Below are 12,586 nucleotides of genomic sequence, written 5' to 3' on the forward strand. Positions count from 1 at the left end.
GCAGCCTATTAACCTTTTTAAAGCCCAATACTCTGGCTTATGGATCAGACTCTTTCTTGATTAAAAGAATCATAAGTGCTTTCCTGAGCTGGAGCTTTTAAAATGCATATTAATATGGAACAGAAAACATCATTGTTAACTCTGACATTTAGAGCAATTTTCATACTAATTTCAGTATCTGAGATGGGATAAAAAAGATGCTTCTTTGCCATGGGATTTCCACTCTCATAGTACAATTGTCTACTAATAAGTTGACACTTTCTAGAAAGCAGAAGCATGAAGATTGTATTACTATGTACATTAAAAATGTTCCTTCTGATAGATGTATTTAGTGTGTGTTTAAATTTATGGTGTTGCCAGTTTCTTACTAAGCACTTTTTGTGTGCATCGAAGTCTTATCCAAATATGTGATCAGTTATAAAAGAGCATTGATGCTTTTCTATATCTTGATAAAATGCAATAATATGTACTGTGTGGATATTTCCCCATCAAAAATAAAACAAAAACAATGTTTATCAAAAAGGCTAATTTGGGGCAAATGAACTGTTTATCGTCCCTCTCACTAAATAATCTCTTACCTAACATTTTAAAAATAGACCCCATCACAACAGAGCAGCATTCTAGACAATGGACAGGAAGATGTTTCTGCTGGCGGCCAATGGAATCCATATCCCCTTGGAAGGCGAGATGTGCCACCAGAAACTGTTGCTAAAAAGGTAACAACTATCACACACAATGAATACTGTATATGTGTAAATACTGCCACTCTAATCTGGTAGTGATGTATGCCAGTGATCTCCTGTAGTAAAAAGATTGGGAATGAATGATGGATTTGTGAACTTGCTTCACTGCAAATTTTCCTACTGCCTTTAATCATGATTGTTACATTGGTACTAACGTAAACATGGTTCCCTCTTGACCGTGAAGTGAAACTAAGGCTTCAAGTTAGTTAGGAAACCCAATGACTCTTGGCCAGACAATGCCAAAGTTAAATGACTGGAACACTTTAGCTTTGAGGGTGGTGGGAGCTCACAGACATTCCCTAATCTTCATATTACTATTAATTGACTGCCAGCATTGCATTTGTGCCATTGTTTCATCCATTTTGATGTGTTTTAGCATCACTACCTTGTATGGATGGAAGGGCAGAAACAGGCTTACTTCACCTGTCAACATTTTCCTCCAATTTTTGTTTGAGAATATGGTGGTTTTTTAAAGGCCTTTTTCCTAGACACCTCAGTATCCTTCCTCAATGATGCTGTATGCTAAATGATTACCCTACATGCCAGAATCTGATTAATTCCCTGGCACTATCCATTGTTGCATTCTTTGCCAACAATTTGTATTGTGCTGTCAGTAGAACATTCCCAGCTTGAAATAATTAACTTTTTGTGAAGGATGGTAAAAGAATATATAAAATACAAATGAAATCATGGGAAACAGGCCTACACAATGGAGATTATTTCCCTAACCAGAATAAGTAATTTTGTTTTTTTACAAAAAAGATCTATTTTCAGTTCATCCATATACATTAGGAGCTGTGTTATGAACGCCTAAGCTGTGACAATATGAGGCTTTGCAAACAAAAAATCTATTAAAATGGATGAGAATTATTTACCTTTCACTCTCTGTTTTTGAGCATGCTGCTCTAGCAATACTGATTTTCTTTCATAGAATTTGACCTCAGGAGATTCATGTCCGCTATAGTTGCTGATGGTTTAAACATTGTGAGTCATTTGAAACCAACTTCACAGTAATTTTTTGTAATAGTTAGACTTTAACTACTGATGTTATTTATGACTATAGATTGCTTTTATATGATTATTTTAATATTTTATTATTTGCCTCTGGTGTGTGTATTTTCCTTGATTATTTTATAAACCACCCAGGGATCTAAACAGATGGTGGACGGTTTAAAAATACAATTAATAGTGATGATAATAATACCTTTTAAAATGTAAAATAGGGGAGAGCTCTTTGCTGACAGGGGAGGGTACTGGCAGCTGATGATGTAGCACCTGAAGTTTCCAATATAACAGAAATGAGCCAACCTGCAACAGACAACTAGACCATCCCTAGAATTCAGACCTCTTCCTACTCTGCTGAGATCCTCCTCCAGATCAGATTCATCTAGGGCAGGCACAAGCAAACCCGGCCCTCCAGATGTTTTGGGACTACAACTCCCATCATCCCTAGCTAACAGGATCAGTGGTCAGGGATAATGGGAGTTGTGGTCCCAAAACATCTGGAGGGCTGAGTTTGCCTATGCCTGCTCTAGGCGTCCCAAGTTTTCATTCTTCAACCCACTGCAACCTTCCTCTAGGTCAGCTTCCTTGAGCTGCGCTTCTTCCACTCCTCATCTGACCACCCTCTCCATGGGACTCACGACAGGCATGATCCAACAGAAGTTATGTGTGATCCAGACTTTGCTTCCACAGGTAGAGGGGCAGGAGATGACTTTTACAAATTCAGCCTCTTCCTAGTACTTCCTCCCATGGGGTTCTTGAACATTCAGAGCCCTTTGGAACAATGTGGGTGTTAGCCTGGAGATAGCAGAGAGAAGGGAATCCGCAAAAGTCATCTCCCTGCTCTGCCAGCAGGATCCTTCCCCTGCATCTGAAGCCTTCCATGGATGGAAGGGAGGATATTGTCACTCAGCTGAAGGTACTAATATAAATAACAAATACGTTTTCCCACTTAGTAATGCTTCTGTTTTACAATTGATTTTCTACACCTTACAGTTCAAATATAGCTGAAGGAGTGACTTTCACTATGCTGCTCTGGAAAAAAAGTCAGAACTTCATATGTTTATACTCAAGAGCTTTGTTGTGTGTGTGTGTGACTGTATGTGACTGTACAAGTTTCAAGAAAAGTGCTTTTGTCAGTTTTCTAAATTCCTGGCCTAATGTGTTAATGTTACCCACAGGCAGGTAGCCATATCCAGACACTGATGGGATCGCAAAGTCTCCAACATCGAAGCCGAGAGCAGCCATATGAGAGCAACATGAATAAAGTGACCATCCAGCAGTATCAGCCACCACTGCCGATCCAGATCCCTTCTCAGAGCACTCGGGCACCACAAGCAGGGAGATGTGTCATTCAAACTAAAGGGCAGAGGAGTATGGATGGTTATCCAGAACAGGTGAGCATGCAGCAGAACGGCATGAGGATGAGAGATGTGAATGGAATTGTGTGCAAGATGGCTCAAAAAGGTAGGCTTATTTTTTAAGTCTGTGAAACTGTTTTCCTATTTACCGTTATTTGGAATTGCTAAATAAAAAGGCATGTATGTGTAGATTATAAATCTCAGCTATCATGCATACCTGCGAATTCATAGTGATGAAGTCACTATGAGGGATTTTTATTGTAGTAGTAGTGAGATTGGTGTGCTCCAAATTGTAACTCACCATAGGAAACCTTAATAATGTTGTAGAAACCTAGAAGGTGGTCATCCCAATGTGTCCTAAGCATTCGCAAAACCAAACATTAGGACAACAAAAGTCAATCCCTTGTGACTTCAGCATGTAACGATAACCATATTTTAAAAGGCCACACGAGTCATCCCAATGAAGTTAAGCAATTTATTTGATTTGGTTGCTATTATGTTTGGATTCTAGTTATCGTTATAGTTCCATAAAGACATATGGAAATGTGATGTCCTCTTTTATAGCCTATGTAGAATTTCAATGCAAATAAAATGGATTTGCCAAAGTTACGTTTTAACTATATGTAACTACATTTTGATGGGGGTGGGTTTGAAGATTTTCTTCTGCAGTCTTAATATATCTTTAAATTATATTTTAATGTATTATGTTTCTAATTGTCATGAAACAAATATGATTGTATCAGCTTTTTTAAGTAAGAAAAGCAACTTAAAGAGAATACATCATTGATGTTCGTATCACAGTTGATTCAAACATTTTACATTGTATCACACAGTACATCCACAAATAACCTTCTTAAATTAAAAAAAATCATCCTAGAGTAGCCTCATGGACATTTGTCAGAAAATAACAAATTTGTGACAATTAATTAAATGCATGCATTTAAGCATCCCTTTGTGTCTTTTACATCTAGTTTTGTGTGAGGATAGAAAAGAATCCAGGCCTTGGATTTAGTATCAGTGGAGGAATAAGTGGACAAGGAAATCCATTCAAACCTTCTGACAAGGTAAGGTAGTAATTTCTTTTGCTTGAATTAGTGACCAGATAATGCAGTTTGAACATTTAGGGTAGTTAAAGTTCAGATATTCATGACATCTGTTCCTTTGCTTGCAATTAAAATGTAATCAAGATAAGGAGCTGAAGAAAACAGGTTGCCCTACTGTGTATTATGATCCCAAAACATCCTTTGGCTAGGGATACATGTCACTGAATGTCTGCAAAAATGTGTTGCCAGAAAATTCTGGGATTGTAGAGACTGGGGGCTATCACTTTACACTTTTACAACTACCCTGGTTAGTCAGTAAATGAGAATAGGGCCCCATTAGCTAAAGTGGTGCTTCAGGTTAAGAACAGTTTCAGGTTAAGAACGGACCTCCGGAATGAATTAAGTACTTAACCCGAGGTACCACTGTAGATGAAATTTTAGATGTTTGTAGAACCATTATAGATGTTTTTCCCCCTATGGATTTTGAACTCAAATAAGCAGCAATGTAATAGCATGAATAAGCAATATGAGATATTTTGGAATGTATTCATCGTCAAGAACAGTTTGCTAGGCTGTTAGTTTATAAATTATGACTAAGATGTATTCCACTAGCTCTACACTAAGCAAGATCTCATACTATTTTAGCAAAAATGTTAATAGTAGCAATCATTTAGCATATAAAAATCATCAATCAATGCTAAAGCATTGATAAATGTACTGATTTTTACCTTATTTCTAAAGTAGCTAAAATGCCATACTGCCTATTTTTAATTTGCCTTACGATAGCATAGTTAAATTCTTTATCAGTTGTTTTGACATTTCATATATCTACAAATTATGGTTGCACCGCTTCTATCTAACTAGATGTTATGATAAACATGAAGCAGTCTTGTTTCTAGTTTTCTTCTCTACAGTTACTGGTTTGCTTGTAACACTAAACCAGGCATAGGCAAATTCGGCCCTCCAGATGTTTTGGGACTACAACTCCCATCATCCTGACCACTGGTCCTGTTAGCTAGGGATGGTGGGAGTTGTAGTCCCAAAACATCTGGAGGGCCGAGTTTGCCTATGCCTGCACTACATCATGGATGGCTTAAAGTCACCCTACATCATTTTCTTCAGAGGAATGAGCTGTAAACCTTTTGTGGAAGCAGATTCAGTGCAGATCCATTGCTCTTCATTCTTAAAGACTCTTTTGTAAAAACAGTTGATGTTATGGAGGCAGATAGGCAAGATAAGGCCATAGGCCAGATAAGGCAGGAGGTTGTGTTTTGTGGCAGAGATCCAAATCACTACAGGGAGAACATACATATGTGCAGTAGGGCTTCAGAGGTTCTGCTTTCTGATCCATAACATCCTTAAGAATAAGAATGCACCATGACATATATTTAATTCAGCAATGAACTGTTGGTTTGATCACAGGCTTCTTTTTCTAAATTATAAGTAGATGTTGTCTAGTACAGAACTTGTAATATGCAGCAAGTAGGCTAGATTCCAGCTAGTGTAGCACATAGGCATATCAATAATTGCAGTCCACTTAGTTCATATACAAACCTTTAGCCTAGTTGGTTATAGTTTCCTAACCTCTGTTACTTCTGACTTATAGGGTATCTTTGTTACTAGGGTTCAACCTGATGGACCAGCATCCAACCTGCTCCAGCCTGGTGATAAGATTATTCAAGTAAGCAAAATCTTTTAATTAACAAAAGCATGGATTCAGTGCAAATATTCCTTCACATGTGCATGCTACGGTATTGTTCTTTTCCCTGCCTTCCCATAGTAACCTTTAGATGACCTCAGGTGGGGATTCAGGTTTGGTAGGAACGGCAATGTGCACTGGTGAAAACAACCCCCTTGTGAGTAGGTGTGAGCCCAGTGGTGGAAAGGGTGGCTTAAGTAGTCTTTGGGGCACATGAAGGAGCAAAATGGCTAGTGTGCCAGAGACGAATTAGTTGCTTCCTTTGCAGGTTTAGGTACTTGTTACATCTCTGACCCAGTTGTGGACTGGATTCTGCAAGTTGGAGAATGACCCTTTTTTTACTTGATTTCCATGAAACAATGTAAAGTTTGCCCAGTCTGAAGTTTTCCTGAATATATATTGCTAACATACAGAACTTTGTGTTTTACTCCTTCATGTGTTTTTTTTTTCATTGGCTCCATTTAAACTGAAGCCACCTGGGGAGAAGCCTGTGTGCAACTGATGTCAGAAACAGTGGTGAAATCAGGGCAACGATCCACATCATTCTCCCCCTCCTCCCTTAACTATGATTTTGTGGTAATAAAATTGAAAAGAACACAAAAGAGCCAAATATTTTTGAGGAAGGGGTTTTGTTTGATTTTTAGGTTATAATGAAATGTAGTGTGACTAGATTGCAACCTCTGGGATTTTTGAATTATTTACAAAACGTTCATGCGAACACAGGGACACATCCAGTTTACTTTTCTTCATGCTCAAAACAAAACTCAAAATGTAGCTTAGACCATTGCTAATGACAGGGATGGTCCTGGGCAAGTTTCCCTATTACAGTTTTTTTTTATTTCTCTTTTTATTTGTTTACACTTTTTTCCATGCTTACTTTTCACTATTCGTTGCAGTTCTTCAATATTAAAATTAGAGCATGGAAGAGATACTGTTAAAGCATTTGTTCAAAACAGATCTTAGCAAAAATAATTTAGATACCTTGTGCTATGGTTTGCTCAGGCTTAACGCATTCTGTCTGAGTCAGTTGCTTCTGCAATAATGAAAGGCAAGCCTGCAGCCAACTTTTTTCAGTGGTCATATCCATATCAGAAGCACTCCGAAGCACCTCCTGCTTTCTGCTGATTTCTCCTGTGCAAGTCCCTCATCTGTCTGCACTGCAGAACAGGACAGTTGCAGAAGGATATTGGGCCTCAATATCTTTCCAATTCCTAGGGCACAATGTTATGTCCACAACAGGGAAAGAGCTAGGGAGCATCCATCTGAATGTGCCTATTTTATTTATGGATCTTGCTGAGATAACAGTTATCATGGTGGTCACCTACTGAATCAATTCACAATGGTCGCCTGACACCAGTTTTGCCATTGCAACACATTCCATTATAAAGGGCATACAAGAAAAATAGTGTCAGTTAAATAATAATTATTTTAAAGGGTTTTTTGCTACAATGTTTGGTTTAGCAGCATGGTTTACAGTTAGGTGATCAATAAGTTTGCCTACCTATACGCAACTGTTTAACCACCAGCAGGACATGAAGCAGGGAGTTGTATGGGAGAAGGGAGTCCTTAACTTGATAATTTGCTAGGTACCACAACAGATAAGTTTTGTGAACTGGCCCACGGAATGGCATTCGAATCCATAAGTACAACAACTCACTAAGTTTATATCAAATATATGATTATTGTGCAGCATTTGTTTCACTTTTATAAATGGCTTGTCTCTTTGAGAATGGAACTTTTGTTAATGAAATAAGAAAAAACAAGCTCCTCTTGTACTTGTTTCCCCCCCGTAGGTGCCTGTCATGCATCCTGCATTCATTCTCCTACTTCCTCACTTATTCATTTATCTGTACAAATATTGCGCATCTCTTCTTCCTTCTCTCTTGTTCACTGTAGGCCCATCTCCTTTTCTCTATATAGCACATGTTCTTGGTTTCTATAGAGAAAAAGAAGGAAATCCACAAATGCTTAAAAAAAATAAACTTAACATCTGAATTTGCAAACAAAGGATATTTTCTACATTTGTTTCAGGTGTTATTTACTGTCAGCTTTATCTGATGATAGTTTGATTACTGAAGTAACTTGTAGAGCATGTAATTTCCCTGGTGTTCTGTGAATCTGTGGATAACCTTAAGAGGGGAACAAGAATTTACTGGCAGACCTGGATTGGAACTCCGGCTACTTCTAAACAACTTCAGAGGGGGGTGCAATTTTCAGGGCAGGGAAGTTGCAGGAGAGAAGAGGTAGGTGATGTGAGTTTAGCAGCTTTCCCCTCCTTCCTCAGCTGTTTCTTCACTGCAGCCCCAACCCCAGTGTATTTAGCAACCCCAGTTTGAGGAAGAGAGGGAAGTGCAGGGCAGGAAAAGGGTTGAGCACCCGTACCTACTTGCCACTTCTCCCTTGCAAATCGTACCCTCTTTTTGTTTTCGGCTTTTAAGTAGCAACTGGCTGTCCAGACCTTTATCTGCTGTTGAACACCTAGTTTATCCTAGCAGGGTTATTTGAAGCTCCTGAATATAATTCACCTTCCCCATTACATTCCCTTTATATGGTGGGAAACTGAGTTCCATGTTCCATTATTCTAATCACCAAAGGGACTTCCTACAAGTATTATTGTGCAGAGAGCTAGCCTGCCTATGAGGCGGGGTAAGTTAGTCACTTGAGAAGACGCCCTTATGGAGTTTGCCTGCTCCCCATCATGGGGGCAGCAGCAGGGTATTTTGCCTCAGGTGCCAAAATGCTTCAGGCTGCCCCTGGTGGTACAAGCTTGGAATAGGGCACAAGAGGTTGAGCAACCTACAGTGGCTCACGTCAATGTGATTTGGTATGTTCTAAGATGCTGAGAGACTGGAAACCTCTGAGGTAGTAGTTGGCTCCTACCTGGTGGGTTTGTAAGACATCTGGTGGAGCACAAAAGAGAGGTGCAAAGTGTGCACTAGGCCCTGGAGGCTGCAGGGGTCAGTGGTGCAGCACTTCAGTGTACAAGGATGAATTTGATATTTCTGTTCTTGCCACAATGTACTCAAGTGGCACACAACCGCTTGAAGAGGATGTGTGAACTCCAGAGAAACTCCTTTGTCAGTTTAACAGAGCCTGTAGGACGCTTAAGGAATTTGAGCTGCCACCTAGGATAGCAGTCTGAAAATAATTTTGCATAAAAATGTTAATCAAATTAGTTGTGACAACTTCAGGCTTTACTAAATCATATGGTAAGTCAGAAAGCTGAAGCAACACCATCTTATTGCCTTAGGTAATATATATTAAACAGATAATAATGATGGGAATAATTCAATTTACTGAATATTTCAGCATCAGCATATCTCTGAAACAGTATTTCATTCCAGCATAAAAGTAATAAGTAAGGGAATTGCATACTTGGCATGAATTCTCATGATACCATTTTTCAGTAGCCATTCACTTAATGTAAGTCCTGAATTTTATTGGAGTATTTTGCTCACTAGAAATATCAACAAGAAAAAATATTCTGAGGTCATGCAGTGTTAGTGGTTAAAACAGTGGTTAAGAGAGCTAAGGTTAAAGGCAAAACTACAAGTGACATGAAGAAGAAGAAGAAGAAGAAGAAGAAGAAGAAGAAGAAGAAGAAGAAGAAGAAGAAGAAGAAGAAATAATTAGAATTGGATGGGAGCAGAAACATAAAGTATTGATGTATCTTTCTCATTTCAGAGCTAATTTTAGCTGGCAGAAGGGCTGCTATAATTGGGAAAATGACATTGCGAGGAAATGTCACTGCCTCCCCCCCCCCAAAAAAATGCCCCAACTGCCCACATTCTTCAAGAAGGGCAGAAACAAAAAGAAATGCATCAAATTTGTAATGTGAGCTACTTTCCCACTGATACCTGGTCACCTTTGCTTTTTTTACATTGTGGTTTTATGTTGTGAACTGACCTAAGATCGAAAGGTATAGGGTTGTGTACAAATTTAATAAATACAATAAATAAAAATAATAATATGCCACTACAGCAAAAATCAGTGACTAAAATGTTATCTCAAAAGTGCAGAAAAACTATTAAGCCAACTGCATCTACAGTACATGGCAATACTAACAAATTTAAGACACTGAAACAGAAATGCAAATGAAACAACTTATATTGTTTTTAAGTGTTGTGATTGGCACAGACAATTAAACAAAAAAATGTATTAATGATAATACGTTTTAAAATAATAATTTTATTTATTAAATTTCTAAACCATCATTTATCCAAGCGCAAAAAGGTTTACAGTAGAAAAATACAAAAATACATAACAAAACCCCACCACAGTTTAAAAGGTCTGCAAGTAGAGTAATATTTTTGCCTGGCACCTACAGTGGTGCCCCGCAAGACGAATGCCTCGCAAGACGAAAAACTCGCTAGACGAAAGGGTTTTCCGTTGTTGCGTTGCTTCGCTAGACAAATTTCCCTATGGGCTTGCTTCGCAAGACGAAAACGTCTTGCGCTTTTTTTTTTAAGCTGCTTGAAGAGGCGCAGTTGCGACGGACCGTGCTTCACAAGACGAAAAACATCGCAAGACGAAAAGACTCGCGGAACGAATTCTTTTCGTCTTGCGAGGCACCACTGTATATTTAATGACGGCACCAGACAATCATCCCTGGGGAGAACATTCCAGAAGTGGGGAGCCACTGCAGAAAAGGCCTGTTTCCATGTTGCCACCCTCTGGACCTCTCCTTTAGGAGACACACAAAGAAGGGCCTCTAATGAGGATTGCAGGGTCCAGGTCAGTTCACAGGGGGAAAGGCAGCCCATGAAAGGGATTGCAGCTTACCCCCCTCCAGTTTGTGTAGTGAATACTGCAAACTAGAAAACACCAGGGAAGCACACAGTATGTCCAATACCGTCTAAATTTATTTATCTGTTTTCAGGTTTTTTGTTTTATTTATTAAAATTGATTATAGCTAGCATCCAAAATGAGCAGTTGATGCATAAAAGGTAAAGGGATCCCTGACCGTTAGGTCCAGTCGCGGACGACTCTGGGGTTGCGGCACTCATCTCGCTTTATTGGCCGAGGAAGCCGGCGTACAGCTTCCGGGTCATGTGGCCAGCATGATTAAGCCACTTCTGGCGAACCAGAGCAGCGCACAGAAATGCCCTTTACCTTCCCGCCGGAGCGGTACCTATTTATCTATTTGCAGTTCGACGTGCTTTTGAACTGCTAGGTTGGCAGGAGCAGGGACTGAGCAACAGAAGCTCACCCTGTCGCAGGGATTCGAACCACAGACCTTCTGATTGGCAAGCCCTAGGCTCTGTGGTTTAACGCACAGCGCCACCCATGTCCCTAAGCTGATACATAAACCCTGCAAAAATAAGTAGAATTTACAATAGAGCTGAGCTCTTCTCACAGTTGTGCTAGAGTTCTATTAATTTCAGTGGTGAAATCTCCCAGTAGATTGTGTGCATAATCAAATCCACTCCATCATAATCCAGTGTAATTAGATTGAATGTTAACTTTTCCAAAATCCGAGGCAATAATTCAATCTTTTACTAAGTCAGAAAACACTGGTGATGTATATTGACTACATAGCAAATCAATGTAAAGTTGATGAATGTAGCTCATTCATGTTTCCCTTTATCTGGAGCTACTTTATAGCAGTGCTTGCAATGTCAGATTTACTGAACTTTTCAGCAAAGGAATATGGAATTGAGTCAAAGTGGTCAATTTTTCTTAATTTCCTTATGGACATTGAGCTGCTTAATCTGGATAATTCATGACACAAGAAGTAACAGTTAACAAGGAGAAAGTCGCAAATAAAAATCCTTGCACTGCTTAATGCAAACTTTACATGTTCCAAAGTATCAGCAGTCATTTTGCAGTACTATGCCTTCTTCATGAGGGGAAGAGAGATGGATAAAACTGCAAAATGGCCGCCAACATATGCTCCCTTCTTCTACATCACATTGGCTGAATTTTCTGGTTTCACATGCTGAGCATTAGACGTATGTTCCTTTGCCAGGAATACTTGGTAGCATTGCTGCTGAAATCTGTCAGTTGCAGAAAATACCTGACTGCCTAAGAAAGATCTGCTGAGGAATAGACTAAACCAGAGGATAGAAAGAAGAGGAGCATTTATCCACCCCCTGTCCTATCTAGGGGATGACTGGGTCCCAGGAGTGCCTTGCTCATGATACTTTTGTCTCCGAGATCAGGTTGGTAGTCCAAGAACAAGGGTAGTTTCTTATCTAATTCATATGTGAGTACATTCAAAAGTATATTTGCAGTGTGGAATAGATATAGTAAACACTTCCTCGTGACTTTACCACACCAAGATGAACATAGGAATTGGATCTTTCCTGTTTTGTACAGTACTATAGAGAGAGTGGAAAGGAAAGTCTTAAACTTCTATTGATATGAATCCTTGACCATTCTGCTTTAAAATCTCTTCCATGACTTCCCAGCTTGTAATCCAAGTTTAGCTTGTAATAGTTAAAGCTGGCCAGACTTTATTTAAATCCCGCCTTTCCTCCATTGAGCTCAAGGATGCATGCATAGTTCTTTGTCTCCCCATTTTATCTTCACAACAACCCTGTGAATTAGGTTAGGCTGACAGTGACTTGCCCAAGGTCCCCACTACATCTCTACTTGGCTGAATATGGGAAATGCCTCAGCTGAAAAGCGCTGTGTTTAAGGTGTCATGGAATGATAGCTACCTTTGTAGTGATTAATCTTTAATAGCTCATTCAACAAGTCATAGCTGAATGCAAGTGATGAACATGTATTTGTAAA

The 12,586-nt window shown here is 39.2% G+C and overlaps 1 protein-coding gene across 17 annotated transcripts in view; it reads left to right on the forward strand.

Annotated features, from left to right (window-relative positions):
* Positions 1 to 12,586, forward strand: part of LRRC7 (leucine rich repeat containing 7) — a 205,319-nt gene that overhangs the window by 161,872 nt on the left and 30,861 nt on the right. For 13 of the 17 annotated variants that reach the window (XM_081193644.1, XM_081193633.1, XM_081193643.1 and 10 more), the window contains 4 exons: positions 597 to 716; positions 2,927 to 3,142; positions 4,078 to 4,170; positions 5,756 to 5,830. In XM_081193644.1, the coding sequence (XP_081049770.1) occupies positions 597 to 716; positions 2,927 to 3,142; positions 4,078 to 4,170; positions 5,756 to 5,830 (504 nt within the window). Of the gene's footprint in view, positions 1 to 596; positions 717 to 2,926; positions 3,143 to 4,077; positions 4,171 to 5,755; positions 5,831 to 12,586 lie in introns of those variants that run through there. The other 4 variants (XM_081193636.1, XM_081193637.1, XR_014008045.1 and 1 more) reach the window with 3 other exon arrangements.

The sequence above is a fragment of the Podarcis bocagei genome, assembly GCF_964188305.1.
Source record: "Podarcis bocagei genome assembly, chromosome: 5".
In the NCBI taxonomy this organism is placed as follows: domain Eukaryota; kingdom Metazoa; phylum Chordata; class Lepidosauria; order Squamata; family Lacertidae; genus Podarcis; species Podarcis bocagei.